General features: G+C 69.5%; 4 protein-coding genes and 1 long non-coding RNA gene across 6 annotated transcripts; 3 read left to right on the top strand and 2 right to left on the bottom strand.

The window, feature by feature from the left end:
* Positions 1 to 89: 89 nt before the first annotated feature.
* On the bottom strand, positions 90 to 3,731 carry LOC115913999. Its single transcript, XR_004061414.1, has 3 exons — positions 3,696 to 3,731; positions 2,307 to 2,420; positions 90 to 160 (listed from the first exon to the last, which is right to left on the bottom strand). It is a non-coding gene; the product is annotated as an uncharacterized LOC115913999 (long non-coding RNA).
* Positions 3,732 to 4,549: 818 nt separating this feature from the next.
* HROB (homologous recombination factor with OB-fold) lies at positions 4,550 to 9,090 on the top strand. The gene is given in 11 exon segments (XM_030966194.1): positions 4,550 to 4,598; positions 4,849 to 4,899; positions 5,017 to 5,801; positions 5,803 to 5,875; positions 6,405 to 6,488; positions 6,601 to 6,741; positions 6,967 to 7,075; positions 7,881 to 7,966; positions 8,317 to 8,419; positions 8,508 to 8,700; positions 8,816 to 9,090. Coding segments are annotated over 10 exon segments (1,452 nt in total). The 5' UTR covers positions 4,550 to 4,595; the 3' UTR covers positions 8,525 to 8,700; positions 8,816 to 9,090.
* A 355-nt stretch (positions 9,091 to 9,445) lies between these two features.
* On the top strand, positions 9,446 to 11,568 carry ASB16 (ankyrin repeat and SOCS box containing 16). The gene is given in 6 exon segments (XM_030966215.1): positions 9,446 to 9,746; positions 9,998 to 10,265; positions 10,566 to 10,816; positions 10,819 to 11,042; positions 11,121 to 11,234; positions 11,312 to 11,568. Coding segments are annotated over 6 exon segments (1,344 nt in total). The 3' UTR covers positions 11,498 to 11,568.
* A 518-nt stretch (positions 11,569 to 12,086) lies between these two features.
* Positions 12,087 to 13,962, top strand: TMUB2 (transmembrane and ubiquitin like domain containing 2). The gene is given in 4 exon segments (XM_030966279.1): positions 12,087 to 12,144; positions 12,385 to 13,123; positions 13,378 to 13,535; positions 13,538 to 13,962. Coding segments are annotated over 3 exon segments (828 nt in total). The 5' UTR covers positions 12,087 to 12,144; positions 12,385 to 12,662; the 3' UTR covers positions 13,747 to 13,962.
* Positions 13,963 to 14,138: 176 nt separating this feature from the next.
* On the bottom strand, positions 14,139 to 21,210 carry ATXN7L3 (ataxin 7 like 3). 2 transcript variants are annotated; one of them, XM_030966263.1, is made up of 13 exons: positions 21,115 to 21,210; positions 19,568 to 19,676; positions 19,347 to 19,479; positions 18,830 to 19,001; positions 18,187 to 18,284; positions 17,960 to 17,982; positions 17,842 to 17,887; positions 17,285 to 17,316; positions 17,104 to 17,172; positions 16,807 to 16,850; positions 16,619 to 16,690; positions 16,231 to 16,364; positions 14,139 to 15,962 (listed from the first exon to the last, which is right to left on the bottom strand). In XM_030966263.1, the coding sequence occupies exons 2-13, from the start codon at positions 19,616 to 19,618 to the stop codon at positions 15,811 to 15,813; spliced, it is 1,026 nt and encodes a 341-aa protein (XP_030822123.1). In that variant the 5' UTR covers positions 19,619 to 19,676; positions 21,115 to 21,210; the 3' UTR covers positions 14,139 to 15,810. The 2 variants fall into 2 exon arrangements, with proteins under 2 accessions (XP_030822123.1, XP_030822122.1); XM_030966262.1 differs by having other exon boundaries at positions 17,842 to 17,982.
* Between the last annotated feature and the right edge of the window lie 403 nt (positions 21,211 to 21,613).

The following is a 21,613-nucleotide window of genomic DNA, read 5'->3' as shown; positions in this document are numbered from 1 at the left end:
GTGTCACCGGATTTTGGGGCAGTGTCACCGGGTCTGTAGCGGTGTCACCGGGTTTTGGGGGGCACGGGGGGCCGCCCCCACTCACCTGGGGCGGGCAGGGCAGCGTGCAGGGGGACACGGGGCAGCAGCTCCAGCGGGGGCTCACGGCCGGACCCCCCCTCTGCAGAGAGACACCCGGGACCCCCTGAACGGGCTGGGAACTGGGGGGCACGTGCATCCCCAAACCCAACCCCAGCCCCCAAATCCCTCCCCGGCGGGTGGGGCTGGGGGGTCACAGAGCATCCCTGGGTTTTGGGGTGACGGGAGCCAATGCAGCCCCCCCACTGCAGGCAGGGCAGGGCCAAAGGGCCCCCCCTTCACCCACGCCCCCCCAATCCAGGCTATTCTCTCTGGCGCCTGGAAATAGCCGGCGCACGGGAGGAGCCGGCTATAAATAGGGAATTGTGCCGGGGGGGGGTCACGGCAGATCCCGGCAGGGGATGCGCTGTGTCCCTGCACCCCCCCAGCCCCCGAGACCCGGCTGCACCCCCGAACTGCCCCGGGGGCTGGGGGGGGAGCACGGGCTGGGGGAGGCTGTGGGGAGATTGGGGGTCCCCGGGACCCCCCAGCTCCATCCCACCCCCCACATCCCCCTAATTAGCGGGGACGTTAATCCGCGGTAATCAGCGCTGCCGGAACCAAAGCTGGGATGTGCCGGGGGGATTAGCCCCACTTTGGGAACGTGAAGGCCGAGGACCCCCCCCACACCCCACCCCACCCCACTCCAGACCCCCGGATGCCCCAAGAGGGGCTGGGGGGGGCGGGGGGGGCACGGCTGCCAGCTCAGCACCTTTCCCAATGGGATCGCTGTCCCCAAGCGGCTCTGCAGGGACAACCCGGACCGGGGGGGGGGGGGTGACACCGTGCTGAGGTGTGGAATGCCCCCCCCCTTTTCCCCCTTTTCAGGGACCACCCCCCAGCGCCCAGACCGTGCGTAACCCCCCCGCCCCGGCAGCGCCACGTTTATTTACCCGGCGTTAATCCCGAGCCAAGACTTTTAATAGCCGGGATATTTCTGGGACACCCCGCGCCCCCCCCGCTGCCCCCCCCCAGGGGTGCTTTGGGCCTTGACGTCAGCCCGGCTATTTCTGGTGCTGCCGGCGGGCAGGAGGCCGCGGGAATGGGCCCGCCCGGCTCCCGGACCCCCTTGCCGGTGGTCGCACCCCAAATCCCATCCCAGAGCCCTTTCCTGGCTCCCACAGCAGGGCAGAGGGGGGGCCCCGGCCCGCGGAGCCCCCCCAGAGGTGGTGGCACACCAGGGGGACGGGGGGATCCTCGGGGGTGTTGGGGGGAGCAGTGGGGACCCCCAGAACTCCGGGAGGGAGGGGGCTGCACCCCGGGACGGGCCCGGCACCCACGGGACCCCCCGGTTCTGGGGCTGGGAAAAGGAGCCCTGGGGGGGTCACGGAGCCCCCAGGGGCAGATTGGGGACCGCTGAGCGCAGGGGTGGCCTCTGCCCCATCCCCGATGGTCCCAGCCCGGCTCAGCACCCCCGAGGGGTCCCCAAACCCCCCCAGACAGCCCCAAAGCCGGGAGGGGACCCCGAGGAAGGCAGAGGCGGCCCGGCCGTGTCCCCGCGCCACCGCGCCGCGTGCCAGCCCCGTGCCAGGCACGGCCGGGCCGCGCTCCAGAAATACCGGCGGGGGGGGCTGGGGACAGAGGGGACACACGCCCCCCGCCCCGAGCCCGCTGCCACCACCGCCCCGTGCCTCAGTTTCCCCTGCCGAGCCCGCGCTGTCGGCGCTGCCGCGTGTCCCCTCGGGGCGGGGCAGGGGGGGGACACCAGTGCATCCAGATGTCGCCGGAGTTCCCCCCCCGGGATAATTACAGGGCGGGAGCGGGGACAGCGCGGGCACGGCCCTGGCGGTCACCGCGGCTGGCTGTCCCTGTCCCCACGCGTGGCACCCCAGGGGGCCGCGGGGGACCCGCCCCCGGTGCCATAAAGAGCCACGTGTGAGCCGCGCCACGACGGTGCGGCCAGCCGTGCCTCAGTTTCCCCTCGCAGCGCGGCCTGGGAACACCGGCAGGGGGGCGGTGGCACGGGCTGGGATAACCGGGGCAGGGGGTGCCCCCCGGTGCCCGGGCACCCCCGTTTGGAGCGGATGTGTCCCGCTGGGCGGAACGCTGCTGGGGCCCGCGGTACCCCGATATCTGCCGGCTGCCACACTGGGGGGGCACAGCGGGGACAGGGGACACGGCGGTGCCCGGGGGCAGTGCCCGGCTCTCGCAGCGGTGCCCAGCGGGCGCAGCCCCCCTCGGGCTCTCACCTGCGTCGCTCTGGGGGTCCATGGTGGCCCGCGGGTGCCGGGGGGGCTCGCAGAGCCGCGTGTCCGTCAGCGCCGGCCGGGGCACCGGGGCTGTGCCCGCGCCGCCCGGGAGCCCTGCGGGACCAAGCGCCTGTCAACACCCCGGGACCCCCAAAAGCTCCCCCCGCTGCAAACGGGGGGGGTCTGAGCCCGCACCGAGCCCCCCTGAGCACCCACCCCGGGCAGGATGCGGACCCCTCTCTCCCCTCCGGTGCTCCCCTGGGATGGGGGGGCCTGGGGCAGCCCCAGAAGGGACCTGGGGGTCGGCAGTGCTACACAAAGCTCTGCAGGGAAATGGGGGGCCCCACGGGATAACGGGGAAGGACCCCCGGCCGTGCCACCCCACGGGGACACGGATGGGACCCCATAAGGACACGGCTGGAGGGGGGACACACGCTGACCCCCCCCCCGGTGCTGCAACCCCCCCAAACCGAGGCGTCACCCCAAGATCGGGGTCTGGGGGTGTCACCACGCGGCGGGACGGACCCCACGGTGGGGGGGACACGCCACTGGCGCCGCCGGCAGCGCCGAGCCCGGCGCGGTGCAGCGGGGCCCCCCGGCCCCCCCGGCCGCGCTGCGGAGCCGCCGCCGTGCCGGCGCACGGGCCCCCCGACACTGCGGGAACCCCGGACCCGCAGGGCCCCCCGAGCGCACGGGGACCCCCCCGCTGCACGGTGCACGGCCCATCGCACCGGGACCCCCACCCGCACCGCGCCCCCGAGCCGCGCCGGGCCCGCTCATTGCAGCGCCCCGCCGAACCGCAGCGGGACCCCCCAAACTGCGGGGCTCCCCCGAACTGCACGGGGCCCCTCCGGGCTGCAGGCCCCCCCGTTGCACGGGCGCTCCCCCCTCGAGCCGCACCGGGACCCCGGACTGCACAGGACCCCCCCACCCGCACAGGGGTCCCCTCCTGCAGCCCCCGCACCGGATCGCACCGGGACCCCCAGTGCAGCCCCCCCGACCCGCAGCGGGCCCCCCCACCGGAGCCCCTCTCCGAGCACACCGGGACTCCAGCGCCCCCCCTCCCGCGGTGCGCCCGGGCCCCGCTGCAGCCCCCGACCCGCGCAGGGCTCCCCCCGCTGCAGCCCCCCCAAACCCGCACGGGGGTCCCCATGCGGCCCCCCCGCCGCGCAGCCCCGCACCCCGCGAGCGCACCGAACCCCACCCCCATTGCACAGACCCCCCCATCCCGGCCCCGAACCGCACCGGACCTCCGGGATCGCAGCCCCCCCTCCGCCGCACGGAGCCCCCCCCGGAGCCGCACGGGGGTCCCGGACCCCGCGGAGCCCCTCCCGGCGCGGGTCCCCGCCCCGATGCGGCCGCCCCGGTGCCCCCCCGTGCCGCCCGTACCTGGGGTCCCCCCGGTGCCGCCCGGCGCGCGCCCCGCCGCCCCCCCGCCTCCTCCTCCATCTTCGCCGCGCGGCCCCGCCCGCCCCGACAACAACATTCGGTGACGTCACTCCGCGTCACGTGACGGCGCCCGGCGCTAAAAATAGCCCCGCGCGCGCGGAGCCCCTCCCCCCTTAAGGGGGCGGTGCTTAACGAGGGGCGGAGCCTATCCGGGCCTTAAAGGGGCCGCGGAGGGAGTGAGCGTGAGGCGGTGTCGGCGTGTGAATGAGCGTGTAACGAACAGCTCGGTGTGGATGCGGGTGACTGTGAGCGTGCAAGGGCACGCCGGTGTGTGAATGAACGTGCAGCAGCACGGGAATGTGAGCGTACAAGGGCGCACAGCTGTGTGACAGGTGACAGGCTATGGCGCACACACACACGTGCCACAGGCCAGGCGGGAAACGCTCCGCAGGGCACACGCGTGCTCTGTGTGCAGCTGCACGTCAGCCTGCCACACTCACGGGGCACACATAGACATGCGTGTGCAGGACACACACGCACACACGCCTGCACCCTTGCCCACGCACGCGTGCAGGTGTAGCAGTCCCAGGTTGGGGGGGTCACTCAGCCCGTGCCGCGGGGACGTGCGGGATGAATCACGCCGGGCCGGGGCCGCGCTGAGTCACCGGCGGCGCCGCGGGGCCCGGCCGGATGACGCGCGGGCACACGCGTGTGCACATGCGACACGCGCGGGGAAAGGGGGTGCGTGGCCCTTTAAGGGGCGCGGCCGCGCCTCCTGCCCGCCGCCAGGGGGCGCCCGGTGCCGCAGGGGAAGTTCCGCCCCTTCCCCGGGGGCCGCGGGTTCGAGTCCCGGCCCCGCCGCTTCCGCCTCCGGGGCCGGGCCGGGGTCGCGGCGCTGCCATGGTAACGGGGCCGGGGGGACGGAGCCGGTTTTGGGGTGCCCTGGGGGTGATCTGGGGTCCTCACGGAGTGCCCCCACAAAGGGATCTCTGCGGGCCCCGCGCGGTGATGGGGGCCGATCCGGGGATCCCCTCGGGGCCGTGTGAGGCCTTTCCGGGGCCCCCGAGCGTCCCACGGCGAAACCTCCGGGACCACCGAGGGCCCCCCAGCCCGTGTGTCCCTCCCAGCCCCGTTCTTCCCCTTTTTCCCACAGTCCTGCCACTTCCAGAAGCTTTTTGGGACCGATGGGGAGCTGGAGGACGAGGTGAGGGACCCCCAATGGCCTGGGCCCGCCCGAGGTGCGCTGTGCCCGGGCTGAGCCCGCGGGGGCAGTCTGGGGAACGCACGGCGCCGTTTGAATTCCCGCTGTTTATTTTCACAGGATTTCCTCTCCGCTGTGGAAGATGCAGAGAACCAGTTTGTGACCCCCGGGCATTCCTCATCCAACTTCGTCCCAGTTCCTCCCAGTGAGCCCCATCCCAGTGAACCCCATCCCAGTAACCCCCATCCCATTAAAGCCCCCACCCTCTGGCCCCTCGCCGGGCAGGGGGAGCATCCCGTGGGGTTCCAAGGACCCCCATCGCGGGGGGCAGCCCCCCAGGATGAGCTGGACAATGACCTTTTCCTGGCTGCCTGCAGGGAGCTGGAGGGTCCCGAGGTGCCCGTGGGGGCTGGCGCTGCCCCGGTGCCCCCCGGGCGCCGCGAGAAGCCGCCATGGAAGTGCCCAGGGAAGGAGAACGCTGTGGAATGTGGAGTCCCCAAAAAGCTCAGGGTGGGAGAGGAGCTGGCCCCTGGCTCCGGGGGGCTGCAGGACAGGCAGGGCCCCCTCCCCAGTCCCAAACTGGTGCTGCGGCCCAGCGCGGCCGGTGCCTGCGCCCCCAGACCCCCCCATTCCACGGGAGAGCCAGGAAGCTCCGGAGGCTCCATTCCTGCTCCGGGGACTCCGTGCCTGAGGCCCATCCGAGCACCCCTAGCAAGGAGCAGCTCCTCGGTGCCCTGGACCCCCCCAGCACAGAGCTGCCCCCAGCCCCGGCTGCCCCCCAGACCCCCCTCGGGCCCCCCCAGCTTCCCGAACCCCCCGGTGGCACCCAACGCTCCCGGGCCCCCCAACGCCCCCGTGGTCACCAACCACCTGGTGCAGCTGGTGACAGCGGCCAGCAAAGCCCCAGGGACCCCCCCGAGCCCCCGGGCGCAGGGAGAGCCGGCGCTTCCCGGGGCCCGCCGGGATCCTGCCCCAGCAGGTGGGTGGGCACAGGGTGGGGAGACCGGGCGGGGATGGGGGGCGGTTGGGGGGGGATGGGGACAGCGGGGGAGTGGGGTGAGGATGGGATGGGGATGGGGACTGTATAGGGACTGGGTAAGGATGGGATGGGGGCAGCATGGGAATGGGGTGAGGATGGGATGGGGATGGGGACTGTATAGGGACTGGGTAAGGATGGGATGGGGGCAGCATGGGAATGGGGTGAGGATGGGATGGGGATGGGGACTGTATAGGGACTGGGTAAGGATGGGATGGGGGCAGCATGGGAATGGGGTGGGGATGGGGACTGGGTAAGGATGGGATGGGGATGGGGATGGGGACTGGATAAGGATGGGATGGGGATGGGCACAGGGACAGCATGGGAAACAGGTAAGGATGGGATGGGGATGGGATCAGGAATACAGTGGGTTGGGATTGGACAGAAATGGGAGTTGGTTGTGTGTTGGGATGGGATGGGAGCATCTGATGAAGCCAGGCAGATCCCTGGACATCTCTCCCTGTCCCACAAGCACTCTGGGAAGCTGCTGGAGGAGATCCTGGTGTCTGCTCCCCAGACTCCAGCTCACGGGGCTGTGGCAAAGCCGCGGGCTCAGGTAACCCCCCCACCCCACCCCTGCTCGGGCAAATCCCGGTGGGAATCCCCCAGTGGGATGCTGGGCAGGGACGGAGCCCCTGGGGCTCTGACCATGATGTCCCTGGCCCCAGGCGCTGCCCAGCTCCCCGCTGCCCACCGAGGAGGATTTCGGGAAGGGGCCCTGGCTGGCCATGAAAACGGAGCTGGGGCTGGATGAGAGGGACCCCGGCTGCTTCCTCCACACCTACAGCGTGGTCATGGTGCTCCGCAAGGTGAGGGCGGCCCAGGATTCGGCTTCCTGCTCTTCCCTCACCCCTCAGAGCTGCTTTTAGGGCTGGGAATCTCTGGGGAGGGGGCTGAGCTGGGCACAGACATCCACATCCCTGTGGGTGATGAGGGCTGTAGAATCCTGGAATATCCCACACGGGAAAGGACCCATGGGGTTCAACTCCCAGCCCTGCCCAAGGTTACCCCAAAATCCCTGTTGTGTTGTGCAGGCAGCCCTGAAGCAGCTCCCGAAAAACAAAGTCCCCAGCATGGCTGTGATGATCAAAACCCTGACCAGGAGCAGTGCCGGCGCTGGCGCCGTGTTCCGGGACCCCACAGGTGAGTGTGCCCCCGTGGTACCTGTGCCCCGTGGTACCTGTGCCCAGTGGGGCTTTGGCAGTACCTGTGCCCCCATGGTTCCTGTGCCCCCGTGGTTCCTGTGCCCCGTGGTACCTGTGCCCGGTGGTACCTGTGCCCCGTGGTACCTGTGCCCCGGTGGTTCCTGTGCCCAGTGGGGCTTTGGCAGTACCTGTGCCCCCATGGTACCTGTGCCCGGTGGTACCTGTGCCCCGTGGTACCTGTGCCCCGTGGGACCTTGGCCGTACCTGTGCCCCCATGGTACCTGTGCCCAGTGCCAGTACCTGTGCCCGGTGGTACCTGTGCCCCGTGGTACCTGTGCCCCCGTGGTACCTGTGCCCAGTGGGGCTCTGGCAGTACCTGTGCCCTGTGGTACCTGTGCCCCTGTGGTTCTCCTGTGCCCGGTGGTACCTGTGCCCCCGTGGTTCCTGTGCCCGGTGGTACCTGTGCCCCCGTGGGGCTCTGGCAGTACCTGTGCCCAGTGGTACCTGTGCCCTGTGGTACCTGTGCCCCGTGGGGCTGTGGCAGTACCTGTGCCCGGTGGTACCTGTGCCCCCGTGGTTCCTGTGCCCCATGGGGCTTTGGCAGTACCTGTGCCCCCATGGTTCCTGTGCCCCCGTGGTACCTGTGCCCAGTGGTACCTGTGCCCCCATGGTTCCTGTGCCCCCGTGGTACCTGTGCCCAGTGGTACCTGTGCCCGGTGGTACCTGTGCCCCCGTGGTTCCTGTGCCCCGTGGAGCTCCAGCCCGTTGCCCCCGGGGCTCAGGGATCCCATCCTCGTTCCCAGGGGAGATGCAGGGCACCGTGCACCGGCTGCTGCTGGAGCAGAGGCAGAGCGAGCTCCGCGCCGGCTCTGTGCTGCTCCTGAGGCAGGTGAGGAGAGCTGGGGGGCTCCTTATCCCACCCCAGTGGGGTCTGATCCCAGGGGAGTGCGGGGTGGTGATACAGCACATCGCATTCCCAACCCCATTAAACCCTGGAGCTGGGAATGTAAATATTAGGATTGGGGATAAGAGGAACCAGTGCATGTGGTATGTCCCTGTTCCCATTCCATAGCACCCTGGCACTGCAAATACAGATACAAGAAAAGGATCTCCCACAGCTTTGCACCTCGGGTTTTTCTCAACTCTTGCTAAAATTTCACTCTTCATCCTAAGATTTCCATAAATGGGGCCCTGTAACTTGGGGGGTTTATCCAGGAGCTGGCTCTGCCCTCTCTGCAGGTCGGGGTCTTCTCCCCCTCCCACCGCAACCACTACCTCAACGTGACCCCCACCAACCTCCTCAGGATCTTCCCACCTGAGCCCGAGGGCTGCTCCCCAGCAGGTGAGGAGGGGGCACTGCTGGGACCCCCAAGAGGAAGGGTGAGGGCTGGATAAATCCCCCAATAATTCACCCCCACTGGGTTTTGCAGGTCCCTGCCCAGGCTGAGCCGACCCCAGATCCCCCTGCACAGCCCACCCGGGGTGTCCCTGTTCCTGAGGACTGGGGACAGTCGAGGACAAGTGGACACAGTGCAGAGCAGCGTCCTGGGGGCTTCTCCCTGTGCCCACCGAGCTCTGATCCCAGCTGGGAAGAGCCGGTGGGAGCGGATGGATGTGACATGGGTGAGTCAGACCCACTCTGGGAGGGGAGGAAAAGCTCTCTGTCCTGTGGAGAGCAGGTTCCCAACCTGAACAATTCCACCATCACACAAAACTCACATCCTGCTGTGCCCTGCAGATGACCTGGACGGGCTCCTGGGAGAGCTGCCCGAGGATTTCTTCTCAGCCCCAGCTCAGGTTGACTGTGGCTGAGCCCAGCAGAGGGTGACGGTGCCGAGGAGCAGGTGACACACCTGCCACCCACCCACCTGCTTCTCCCTCTGCATGTCCGTGGTGTTTGTGGTGGAGCTGAGAGCTGGGGAGGCCCAGGGGGAAGTGCCCTCAGCCCTGTCCCCAATCCTGGGGCACACGGACCCTTCTCACTCCCAAACCTGCATTAAAGGGCTGTTTTGTTTCTGCATCACCTGTGTCCTCGTGTGTCACCCCTCTGTCCCTTCCTTGGGTGGGAGGAGCCATTCCCCAGGGTCTCACAGCCCCGCAGGACTGGGGGGTGGTCCCCAGATCCCTCCCCATGGGACATCCCCACCTCAGATCCCTCCCCATGGGACATCCTCACCTCGCACCCACCAACAGGTTAAACTGCCCCGCACCCCGTGACTCTGTTTACCACCAGGAGTTATTTATAGGGCCCTGGCTCTGGGATTTGATTCCACATCCGTGTGTGGGGCTCAGCCCTATTTATAACCCCCCCCCAGGCTCAGGGCACCACTTGCTGTCCCCGGAGCCTCCCCTGCCCTCCGGGGCTCCCATGGCCCACGAGTCGTTCGCCTTCAGCCCCTCGGCGCTGCGCTCGCTGCGGCTGCAGCGGGAGCTGCTGGAGCGGGACGATCGGCGCCGGGCGCTGGCCCGGGGCTGGACCGAGCGCCGCCTCCTGCCCGGGACCCCCCCGAGCCCCCCCCGGCGGCGCCAGTTCTGCCGCGACCCCGCCGTGCACAACGCGCTCTACGCCGGGGACCTGCGCCGCGTCCAGAGCATCTTCAGGGACGAGGCCACTGCCAATGTGGTGCTGGAGACGGTCAGCGAGGAGCTGGTGTGGTCACCGGAGCAGGGTACGGGCTGAAAGTGGGACTGGGGGGCGCCTTCCTTTCTTCTCCCTTCTCCCCGTGAAAAACTGGTGGGGGTCCAGGAAAGGGGCGTGGCTCCAGGTGGGCAGGGGGCAGCAGGGAGTCTGGGGCAGGGTGGGTGCGCGGGGCATTCCCATGGTGTCCCCCTATTCCCTCGCCTCCGGCAGGGCTCTGGGTGGGTGGGTGCGGGTCAGGGGGTCCAGCTGCTCTCCGGCAGCCCCCGCTGACCCCCGCAGGGCTGTGGGTGCTGAGCCCCCGCCGGCAGCACACCTCCGCCCTGCGCATCGCCGCCGCCCGCGGCTACGAGGACTGTGCCCGGCACCTGCTGCTGCGGGGCGCGGCCGTGGACGCCGTGGTGGGAGGCAGAGCCCCCCTGCACGACAGCGCGGCCGCCCCCCACCCCAACTGCGCCCGCCTGCTCCTGGCCTTCGGCGCCGACCCCAACGTGCTGAGCGCCGACGGCTCGGCCCCGCTGCACCTCTGCACCGCGCCTCAGAGCCTCAGGTACGGCCTCACCTGCGGGAAGGGTCCGGCCAGGGTGGGGCTCATGTGCTCCTCCCCCACCCACCTAATCTGGGAGCCAGAGGCCTGTGGGGTGTCCTGGGAGGGTCCCTGGGGGTGTCCCATGGGTGACAGGTGTCTCCAGGGTGTCCCGGGGTGTCCCTGGGGGTGTCCCTTGGGAGCCAGGTCTCTCCAGTATGTCCCGAGGCTGTCCCTAGGGATGTCCCATGGCAACCATGGCATGTCCTGGTCGTGTCCCATGGGTGCCAAAGCGTCCCCTCGCCCTTTCCACCCTTTCTCCAGGTGCGCGGAGCTGCTGCTGGCACACGGCGCGCAGGTGAACCTGGGCACCCGTGACCGGCAGGTGACAGCCCTGCACGTGGCGGCGCGCCAGGGGCTGCTGGCCCACGTGGAGCTCTACCTGCACCACGGCGCCGACCCCTCCCTGCGCACCCACCAGGGCGAGACCCCCCTGAACGCGGCGGCGGCGGGCCCCGAGGACGCCGAGCGCTTCCTGCGCGTGGCGGCGGCTGCTGGCGGCGGCGCAGCCCGGGCCGCGGGCGCAAGGGCCACACGCCGCTGCACAACGCCTGTGCCAACGGGCACCCCGCCATGGCCCGGCTGCTGCTGCGCCACGGCGCCGACGCCGCCATCCCCAACGGCGCCGGGGACACCCCCATGGACTGCGCCCTGCGCGCCGTGCGTGAGTACCGCCAGCAGCGCCCCGAGGAGACCCTCACCCTGCTGCTGGACCACGGAGCCCTCCCCGCGCACCCCAAGGTGGGCCAGGGGGTGACGGGGGGCACGGGGAGGTGGCAGTGGTGAGGTCACACCCTGGTGACACAGCTCTGCTGGCAGATGCTCAGGCTGTGCTGCCAGCACCCGCCGGCGCTGGAGGTGATGCTCAACGCCTACGACCGCGTGCCCCCCGCCGACGGCTGGGTGGAAGCCGTGCCCCCCGAGCTCTGGGAGGTAACGGGGTGTCCTGGGGGGTCCTGCAGTGTCCCCGTGTCCCCACCCAGCCCACTGAGCCCCCGTCCCCCCCGCAGGAGCACCAGGAGTTCTATGCCTCGGCAGTGCGCATGGCGGGACGGCCGCGGCGGCTGCAGCACCTGGCACGTGTGGCCATCCGGCGTCACCTGGGCGCCCGCTGCCGCGCCGCTGTCCCCAGGCTGGCACTGCCACCCCCACTGCGCCGCTACCTCCAGCTGCCCATCGAGGGTCTCATCTCCTGAGGGCGCTCCGTGTGTCCCCACTGGTGTCCCCTCCACGTCCCCCACCAGTGTCCCTTTGCTGTGTCCCTGCCCGTGCCCTGGTGTCAATAAAGGACGTGGCAGAGGTGGCCTTTGAGGCGTCTTTGTCCCTGTGGGACCAGGGTGGGAAATGGCAGCTGCTGTGGGGACAGGAGATGAGGGGGGACAGGGGACTGTGGGGACAGGGGACTGTGGGGGACAGGGGACTGTGGGGACAGTGGATGATGGGGGACAGAGCCAGTGGGTCACAGGTGGCAAGGAAGGGACAGACGGGCCCTGGACAATGTGGGAACCGTGGAGGGGGTGACAGCGCGGCCGGCGGGGTCCGGTCCCGGTCAGGCTCCGTGAGGGTGCGGGGTGTTCAGCCCGGGGGTTCCCACGGTGCTCCCGAGGCCCCGCCCCGCCGCGGCTGTGACTCCGCCCCCAACTGACCCCGCCTCCAACCACAATCCCGCCCACACACAGCCACGCCCACTTTGGGGCGCGTCCAGTTCGCTCCGCCTCTATTGGCCGCGCCCACTGGGCGCGGCCGTGACGTCACCCCCGCGCGCCCGCCGCCCCGTCCCGCCCCCTGGCGGCGGCGCGCTGTGACGTGGCGCTTCCGGCGCGGGCGGCGGCGGCGGGAGGCGGTGAGTGGGGGGGGGGGGGGCACCGGCACCCTCGGGGATGGCGGGGACACCCCGGGACCGACAGGGACACACCGGCACCCCCCGGATGGCCGGGCATGGCAGGGACCCACCGGCACCCCCGGCATACACGGGCACCGGTAGGGACACACCGGGACCCCCGGGGACGGGCAGGGACATCCCCGGTTCCTCCCGCCCCGCCGTGCCCGGGCCCCGCTGACCGCATCGCTCTGCTCCGTGCAGGTCGGGGATGGCCTGACCGTGCCTCGCTGGGCACCGAGGTGCTGCGGGACCCTCCGGGACCCCCCGGGACCCTCCGCCGGGCCCGGTGAGGTGAGCGCAGCGCTGCCGCTTCGGCGTCTCGGGAGCGAGGAGGAAAAACCCGCAGCGAGGAGCTCCCGTCCCTGCGGTCTCCGGGCACCGGGAGCAGCCCCGGGGTCTGTTCTGAGCCCGAAGGCGGCACCGGGGCCGCCCCGCTCGCTCACACCGGGCACCGCTCGGTGCAGGCGGGGGTCGCGGAGATGGAGCCCCCGGCCGCCCCGCTCATCCCGGGCGTTGGGGACGAGGTGACGCTGGTGGCCGGGGTGGCCGTGCTGGCGCTGGCGCTGGTGCTGGCCTGGCTGTCCACGTACGTGGCCGAGGGCAGCGGGCAGCTCCTGGGCACCGGGGACGCGGCCGTCATCCGCCTCGGGCCCCTCCCGCCCTACGCGGGAACGGCGGGGGCGGCCGAGGCCCCGGAGCCCCCCGGGATCCCCGAGAGCGCGGAGGAGAAAGCGGAGGAGGAAGCGGGGGCGGCGGCGCGGGCGGACAGCGGGAGCGGCCCCGGTGCCGGCGGGGAGCAGCTGCCGGACGCCGAGCCCGGAGCCCCCGGGGCGGCAGGGGATGTGTGTCCCGGCCTCATCAAGATCCGCCTCAAGTTCCTCAACGACACCGAGGAGGTGGCGGTGGCCCGGCCCGAGGACACCGTGGGGATTCTCAAGAGGTGAGGCCCGGGTGCGCAGCCCCCGCGGTGCAGAGAGCGCCCTCCCTCCCACGGCCCGGGGAAAGGGCTTCGGTCCCTCCCGCTGTGCCGAAAATACCCCGGGGGCTTGAAAACAGCGAGTTTGAAAGAGGCGGCGGTGGCGCGGTGGCAGTGCCATTGCTGTCCCCTCCCCGTTACACACTGCGGGGGTTCCCAGCCCGGGTGGGGGTCCCTGAGCCCGTCTCTGCCGCCTCCAACCCTCCCTCGTCCCGCAGCAAATACTTCCCGGGCCAGGAGAGCCAGATGAAGCTCATCTACCGCGGGCAGCTGCTGCAGGACCAGGCGCGGACGCTGCGCTCGCTGCGCATCACCGACAACTGTGTCATCCACTGCCACCGCTCGCGGGGGCCCGGCGCGTACCCCCCGCCCTGCCCGAGCCCGGCCCCGCCGGCCCCGCGGCCCCGGCGCTGCCGCTGGGCGGGGGGACGCTCATGGTGCCCACGGTGATGGTGGTGCTGGCGCTGGGCTGGTATTTCCGCATCAACTACCGGCAGCTCTTCACGGCACCGGCCACCGTGTCGCTGATCGGTGTCACCGTGCTGGTCACCTTCCTGGCCTTCGGGGTGTACGGACAGGCGGGGTGAAGGCACCGCGGTGTCGCTGTGCCCGCTCGGTGACCGGAGCCAGCACGGCGGCAGCTCAGCGTGTACATCCCAGCCTTGCTGCCGGACTTTACCCCCCAAAAAGGGGCTGTGCCCCCCCTCAAACCCCACTGCCCCAGCTCCGGGGGAGTGGGACAGCACCGGAACGGGCCGTGGCTTCTTCCCAAGGACTTTTAATGCAAATAAAGGGTGTCAAGTCACCCCAGTGGTTGCCTTCCTGCCCTGGGGCTGCTCTCTCCCACCCACCCACACTGCTGGGAGATACAAAAACAAATCCGGCCCCACCCGTGGTGAATGGAGTGGGGGAGATGATGGGGGGGGGGGTAAAGGCCGTGTTTAATTAACGAGCTGTAATTAATGCCAGGGATACCAAGTCAAGATGCAGTTTTATTTACAGGGGCAGCCACAACCCACTCACGGGACACACAGACCTCACAAGGGCTCAGTTCCCCTGCGGGGGGGACACGCAGAAACACCGGGGGGTGAGGACACCGACTTTGGGGGGTCACAGGGGATGCTCTGAGCCCCCCCAGCCCCACTGCACCCCTTGGACCCCAAATTGCAGCGCCTCTCCTGCAGCGGAAGGGGCTCAGGCTGCCTCCCCCCCACAGCCCCAGCTCGCCGTGCCCCCCCTCAGGCAGTTTGGGGTGGTCCCCCGTGGTTTTGGGTGCCCACAGCGCCGTGCTCGGGCCCCGGGGCACGCGAAGGCCAGCTTGGCATGCTCCGGTGGCCAGACCTGCCCAGCCCCAAAGCTGCACCAGGAGGGGGCACACGGGGGTCCCCATGCAGGGGGGGCTGCAGCGTTCTGAGGTGCCCAGGGCTCTGCAGGACCCCCCAGCCCAGCCTTTAGCAGCAGTTTGAAAACAATAGTGAATCCAGAGTCAGAGCACCATAATGTGTGAGTCCCAGCGAGGGGACGAGCCAGGGCACCGGGCTGGGGGGACAGACAGAGCCCCACCATGGGGACATACGGCCAGATGGGGGTCAGACAGCCATGGGGGGGGACAGGAGAGGGGATGGAGCCAACCCTGTCCCCAGCAGAGCCCCTGTGATGGAGAAAAGCTGCAGGGAGGGGATATCAGGGCAGGGGTGAGCTGGATCCAGCCAGAGGGACCTGTCCCCCCCCGGCCCGCACAGCGGGGCGCTGGTCCCGGCCCCCCCAAACAAAAGCAGAGCCTGTGGGGGTGCAAACACCTGCCAGATCTGTGGGGGTCCCCACTGACCCCCCGACTGCAGCAGCAGGTCCCCAGGCACGCGTGGAGGTCAAGCAGAGCTGCCCTGGGGACACCAGGAGTGGGGGGCTCTGCACTGAAGCTGGGCTGGGCTTCCCCCCCAGTTCTGCTCCATTCCCAGCTCCACCCCGGACGTCCCTGCCAGGCTGGGGTCCCCCCTCCCCAAACAGTTTGGCACAGGGATGGTCGCAGCAGCTCCCCCCACCCCCAGACCCACTCCCGAACAGCCCCAAACATGAAGGATGCAGCATGCAGCCCCCTGTGACCCCCTGTGTGGGCACTGCCAGGCCCTCGAGACCCCCAACAGCCGAATGCAGGCACAGCTGAACAGATCTGGGGGTGAGAGGGTCCTCCCTTGTCCTCTGGGTGGGAAATGCCCCCTCCAGTGTGACCCCCTCTCCTGAGCCAGCCCGACCGGCGAGTGCCAGCCCAGGGCGGGGGGGATTCACAACCCCCTGACCCAGGCCTGGACCTGCCCAGGGTGTCCAGGTGCCCCCCACCCCACTGGGGTGAGTGAGGAGTGGGTGTGGGGGGGGCACAGCTGGCTTTGGGGGTGCTGGGAGGGAGGGAAGGGGGGGCTGTACCCCCATGTCTGAGGGTGACCCCCGACAGGAGCCCCAGGTACAAAAACTGTCACAGAATAAATAGAGGCACCGGGGCAGGGGGGAGGAAGGGGGGCACTAACGGGGGCTCCCCAAATCCAGCCCCACTCCAGCTGAGTCCTCTGTGCCCCGGTACCCACGTTGTGTCTGGGGGCTGTCCTGGCCCCTGTCCGTCCCTCTGTCCGTCCTGCCCCTCCCCAGCTCGGCGGGGCTCAGTTGTTGATGTCGTCGTAGATGCTGGGGGTGTGGGGGGCGGGGGGCTTGGGCTTCTTCTTCTTGCTGGAGCCGAGCCCTGGGGCGCCGCTCACCAGCCCCAGGTGAGGCTTCTTCTTCTTGGTCTTGCGGGACTCGGAGTTGTTTGTACCTAGGGAGGGGAGGAAGGGAAGAAATGGGGGTGTCAGGGAGGAGATGAGCCCCAAAACAGAGTGGATGGTGCCCAACTCTTGTCAACACCCAAGAAAATGTACCCCAAAATGTTCCTGCCCTTCCCAAGTGGGGGACAAGTTGCTCCAGGCTTTGGAGCCATGGTCTGTTCAACCCCTCTTGTACTGGGGACATGCCAGAACAGCCAGTTTTGCCCCCTCAGAGGGACCTGTGCCCCAGGATTTGCCCCCCAGCCCCTGAACACTCACTGGCTTTGGAGGAGGCTGAGTCGGAGGGGGAGATGTCGGAGGAGCCGTCCCACTGCAGGCGGCTCATCAGGGCCTGGCTCTCGGCCACCTCGAAGCTGTCGTTCTCCACGCCGCCCTCGGCCTCGGGCAGGGACCTGGGCACAGGTGTTACACAGGGCAGGAGGGGACAGAGCCCCCCCAAACGCCAGGGGGACACCCAGGGCCTCAGCCCAGCCCTCACCACCCTGCTGGGCTGTAAATCCCAAGCCCAGCCCTGGCTTCCCATCCCCTGCAGGCCTCCTCAGGGCTGTCCCTGTTCCCAGCCCCACCTGAGCACCCCGTGCAGCCCCCCCAGTCCCTTTCCACAGTGACCCCAGGAGCTTGGGGACCCCGATGTGCGGCCACTTACGCGGAGGGCCCGAGGAGGTAAACCCGGACTGCCCTGCGCTGCTCATCCGTGTGCTGGGGACACCGCAGGGACCTGGGGGTGAGACACGGCGCTGAGCTGGGCCTTCCCCCCTCCCATGGGATCTGAGCACGTTGGGGACCCTAGGGAAGCCCCCCAGAGTGAGCAGGGCCAGGCCAGGCTGCCCTTACCTGGTGCACATCTTCTTGGTGTGTTCGGAGATGACCCCGCATTGCTGGGGAGGGAAGGGACAGGTGAGTTTGGGAGGGGACAGGTGAGTGACCCCTGGGCTGTGCTGCACCACCACAGGCTCCCAGTGCTGAGTCCCAGACAAAGCAGCCACCAGGCCACAATCAGGACCTGCTGCACGTCCCCATTCCCAGCCTGGAAACCAGCCCCAGTGGGATGGAGCCCAGCTGGGAGAGATGCCCGGGGTCCCATCCCCTGTGGTGCCCCCCTGTCCAGCTGGGAGCCCCCCATCCCCTCACCGTGGTGAGCAGCGTCCGCAGCTCCTCGGGGCCCAGCGTCTCGTAGTTGATGCCAGCTGAGTTGCTGTACTGGGGGGGCAGAGAGCAGGCTCAGGCCTGGGGGGACCCTCCTGGGGGGCACCACAGCCCCTGGGGAGGCAGAGCAGGGACTGGCAGCCATCTCCCCCCATCCCAGGCTCACCTTGAAGGGATCGGGGTTCCCGCCAATCTCGCCTGGGAGGGAGGAAAGGTGAGGGGGGGGTCCTGCCCCCAGCCTGGGACCCCCAGAGCCCCCTGCGACAGCCAGGGAGAGCCCCGCCTCCCCACAAGCCCCACCCATTGCAGCTGCTCCACCCACCCCAAATACCCCACCCCAGACATGCCCAGCCCCTGCAAGCCCCGCCCCAAAGGTGTGAGCCCCCTCCTCCATTGGTTAGCCCCGCCCAAAAGTGTGAGCCCCCTCCTCCATCGGTTAGCCCCGCCCCAAAGGTGTGAGCCCCCTCCTCCATCGGTTAGCCCCGCCCAAAGGTGTGAGCCCCCTCCTCCATCGGTTAGCCCTGCCCAAAGGTGTGAGCCCCCTCCTCCATTGGTTAGCCCCGCCCAAAAGTGTGAGCCCCCTCCTCCATTGGTTAGCCCCGCCCAAAGGTGTGAGGCCCCTCCCCATTTTAGCCCCACCCCAAAGGTGTGAGCCCCGCCCCCATTTTTAGCCCCACCCCAAAGGTGTGAGCCCCGCCCCCATTTTTAGCCCCACCCCCTCACCATTTTTGTGTTTCAGGGACTTGGACCTGCGGGGCGAGTTGGGGTTCTGCAACGAGAGGGGGGTGTTGGAGTGTCCTGTGTCCTCCCCGCGCCCCCCACCCTTCCCTGCACCCCTCACCTTATCCGACTTCCTCTTCTTTGCTGTGGGGAGAGACAGAAAGGAAAGATTTGACCTTTTCCAGGGCATGCAGCCCCAAGCCCAGAGCCACTGCTGCCCCCCCAGGGCTGGGACCACCACATGTGGTTGCTCTCCCCCTGCACACCCACCCAGGACCGAGGTTCAGGGGCCTTGGGGCAGGCAGGACATGTCCCCCACCCCTCAGGACACCAGGGACCCCTCCCCACCTTTCTTCTCAGAGCCATAGGACCAGTCATTGTCATTGATGTCATCGTTGTCCTCCTGGTCACTCTCTGACTTGTTCAGGTTGTTGCTGCTCGCGATCCTGAGCGGGGAAGGGGAAGGAGATCATGGCTGGGGTCTCCCCCAACATCCTCCACAGAACCCCAGCATCCATCCCGTGTCCCCTGGTCCCCTCCCACCCTCCCCTGCACCCAGGGATCCAGACAGGAGTCCCCAGCAGCCACCGAGGTAGGGGGGACAAAGGACTCAGGGGAACACAGGACCCAGGAGGGACAGAGCACCCGGGGGGACACACAGGACTCAGGGGGGACACACAGGACCCGGGGGGGACACACAGGACCCGGGGTTCCCAGCTCATTTTGCCAGGAGGGATAAACTGGCAGGGAGGAACAAGAGGAGCTCCAGGGGCAGGGAAGAACAAGAGGAGCTCCAGGGGCAGGGAAGAACAAGAGGAGCTCCAGGGGGAACCAAGCTGGACACCCCAGGATGGAAAGCAAGGACTGGGGAGACCCAGACTTGGCTGAATTCCCATCCCAGGCTCCCCAGAGCCCGAACCCACAGCACCCCCAGGGTGAGACAGGCAGCCAGGCCCCGGTGCCTCGGTTTCCCCGGGAGCTGCAGCCCCACCTGCGGTTGGCGATGCGGCTGCTGTTGCGGCCCATGCCCAGGCACTTCTCCAGGTGTGGGGCGAAGCGCGAGGCGGCGATGCTGCGGCTGCAGTTGGGGCACACGCACTCCTTGTTCTTCCACTGGTTGTACACCTGCCCGAAGATGTCCACGCCCGGCTGGTCCACGATCTCTGCGGGGGGACACGCTCAGCCCCTGCCCTGAGACCCCACATCTGCTCTGGGGGGTCCCCGGGGATGCCAGACCCTCCCCACAGCCTCAGCGGGGCTCGGGGGAGCTGAAACCAGGGGGTCTCTGCCACCCCCACCCACACCCCAGCTGCACCCCACAGGGCCCCAGGCACCACATTTACCCCTGTGGTCACTGCTGGGGGGACATTTGGGTGTTTAATCTCCCTCAGCAGCCCTCAAACCCAAATCCCTGTGTGTGGGGACCACCAATCCCCTCAGAGAGCAGGGCCTGGCTGTGTCACTGTCACCAGCGTCACCCTGAGCCCTGGGGAACTCGGGGGGCTCACCAAAGTCCTTCATGCTGTCGGGGTCCGTGTCATCCAGGAAGAAGTAGCCGCACTTGACAGCCCGGTGCACCTCGAAGCACAGCCCCAGGCAGGCATCCTCCACCAGCTCCGTGTAGATCTCGTGTGCGATGGCCTGGGGGCCCAGGGGGGGCTGTTAGGGATGGGGGGGGGACACACGGACACCCCAGGGGACAGACAGACCCCCAGATGGAGCAGCTCACCTCCAGTTTGCTGTTATCCAGGCCAGACAAAGACATATCCTCCATTTTCATTTGCAGCTGCTTGCGGAGAAGTCACGCCGAAGCCGCTCATAGCACGGGACACGGGGGGCTGGGGGCACGGGGGGGGTCTCACTGCCACCTCAACCCTCACCTGCAGACCCCTCCCCACCCCCTTGCCGGCCAAAACCCCACTGCACACCCTGGGATGTCCCCAGGATGCACTCTGGGGGGATCCCCAAGAGAAAGCGTCCCGGGGTTAAACCCTCCAGGAGTGAAGTGGGGGGGCTCGGGGGTCTCCCAGCTGGGCAGGACCCTCCCCAGCCTGGCACGGATCCCCCCCAGGTTAGTGGGGGACACTGGCTGACAAGGGTGGGATGTCCCCAGTCCCCCACTGGCCAGCCTGGACACGCCTGGCCTTCAGAGAGGTGTCAACCCCCCCAGGAGCCCCACCTCACCCCCCCACTGTCTCAGGACTGGAGGTGAGCACAGGGGACTCGGGGTGTCCCCAGACTGTCCCCTCCCAGTGGGTTTTGCTGCATCACCCTCCCTTGCAGCAAACGGAGGGAGAGCAGGGCAGGGAGGGGAGCACCGTGTGCCCCCCCAAAATGGGGCCTGGCCTCCCCCCAGCAATGGGACTCTAAAAACCCCAAAGTCATTGTCAGACACCCATCGGTGCTGGCCAGTGGAACCCCTGATTGTCACTGGGGGAGATGGGGGGGCTCTGCCCAGCCACCGGGATGGGGGGACACAAGAGGGGTCTCCACGCCCCCCCTACACACCCCAATCCCGCTGATCCACGGATTTCTTCCTTCCACAAGAGAAAGAGGAAACGGGGCTGGAATTGGCTCAGCCCCCAGTGCACCCCCCAAGCTGAGGCAGAAAAGGGAGACGGAGAACGGGGGGCTCAGGGGGTCTCCCATAGGGCTGGGGGGGCCAGGGAGGGTCCCAGGATCAAGGGAATGAGGGGTCTCGGGGCCTGGGGGTCCAGGGGTGGTGCTGAGAGCTCTCAGGGAGGAGGGTGGGGGGCACAGACAGGAAAGGGGGGTTAGGGGCGGCTCGGGGGTCTCTCACCGGTCTGGGGGAGACAAGGGAGGGCCCCGGAGCTCTCGGGAGTGGATGGGAAAACAGGAAAATGGGGGGGCAAGGGAGATCTGAGGACCGGGGGGTCTCACATAGGGCTGGGGGGGCCCCGTGAGGGTTGTGGGGACTCTCAGGAATCGGGGGAGCAGGAAAGGGAGGAGAAGGTGATCTCAGGGGTCCCCAGCAGACCTGGGGGGGCCCGAGGGGGCCCTGGGGGCCCTCAGGTAGAGAGCGAGGGAGGGGGAAGAGGAAGGGCAGGCTCAGGATCCCGGGGAGGTCCCGGGGCCTCTCGGACGGGGGTGGGAGGGCACCGGCGGGGCGGTCCCGGGCGGATCGCGGGGTCCCGGGGCGCCCCGGGGCGGGGCCAGCAGGCCGCTCTCCGGTGCGGCGGGGCCCCACGGGCGGGCAGGCAGGGCCCGGAGGGCGGGAGCTCCGGGCCGGGAGGGGCGGGTCGGGCGGTCACTCACCGGCGCGGAGGGTCCGCCGGGGCCGGGGCGCGGGGCCGGCTCAGCGCCCCCCCGCCGCTCCGGCGCGGGGCCCGGCGGCGACTCGCCATGGTCGGGGCCGGTGCGGGGCCGGTGCGGGGCCGTGCCGAGCGGACGGAGCGGCCGGGCCGGGCCTGGCGGTGCCTCCGCCCGGCGGCGGCGGCGGCGGCCCAGGGGGTGAGGGGGTGAGGGAGGGGCGGGGCGGCGCGCCCGGCGCGCGCACGGCCCGGCCCCGCCCCGCCGCCACCGGCCAATGGGGAGGCGCCGTCAGGGGCCGCGGCCAATGGGAGGGGCCGGAGCCGCCGCCGCCGCGCGGGGCCTCGTCAGAGTCACGGGGGAGGGGCGGGGCGGTGGGGGCGGAGTCAGAATGGGCGGGGCTGTGGTGGGCGGGGTCTGAAGGGGCGGGGCCCGGAGCTCCCCCCTCGGCAGGGACCCCAAAACCCCCGGACCCTCGGGAGGGACCCCGAACCCCCGGGACCCC

The sequence above is a fragment of the Camarhynchus parvulus genome, chromosome 27 (assembly GCF_901933205.1).
Source record: "Camarhynchus parvulus chromosome 27, STF_HiC, whole genome shotgun sequence".
NCBI lineage: Eukaryota > Metazoa > Chordata > Aves > Passeriformes > Thraupidae > Camarhynchus > Camarhynchus parvulus.
Note: the sequence above shows the minus strand (reverse complement) of the source record. Positions and strands in the feature narration are given on the sequence as shown.

Coding starts and splice junctions, on each gene's coding strand:
- ATXN7L3 (XM_030966262.1), bottom strand. CDS start 19,618: ATGAAAATGGAGGATATGTCTTTGTCTGGCCTGGATAACAGCAAACTG. Junction 17,317..17,841: donor GTCCCTGAAACACAAAAATG/GTGAGGGGGTGG, acceptor CCTCCCTCCCAG/GCGAGATTGGCGGGAACCCC. Junction 16,851..17,103: donor TGCGGACGCTGCTCACCACG/GTGAGGGGATGG, acceptor TTCCCTCCCCAG/CAATGCGGGGTCATCTCCGA.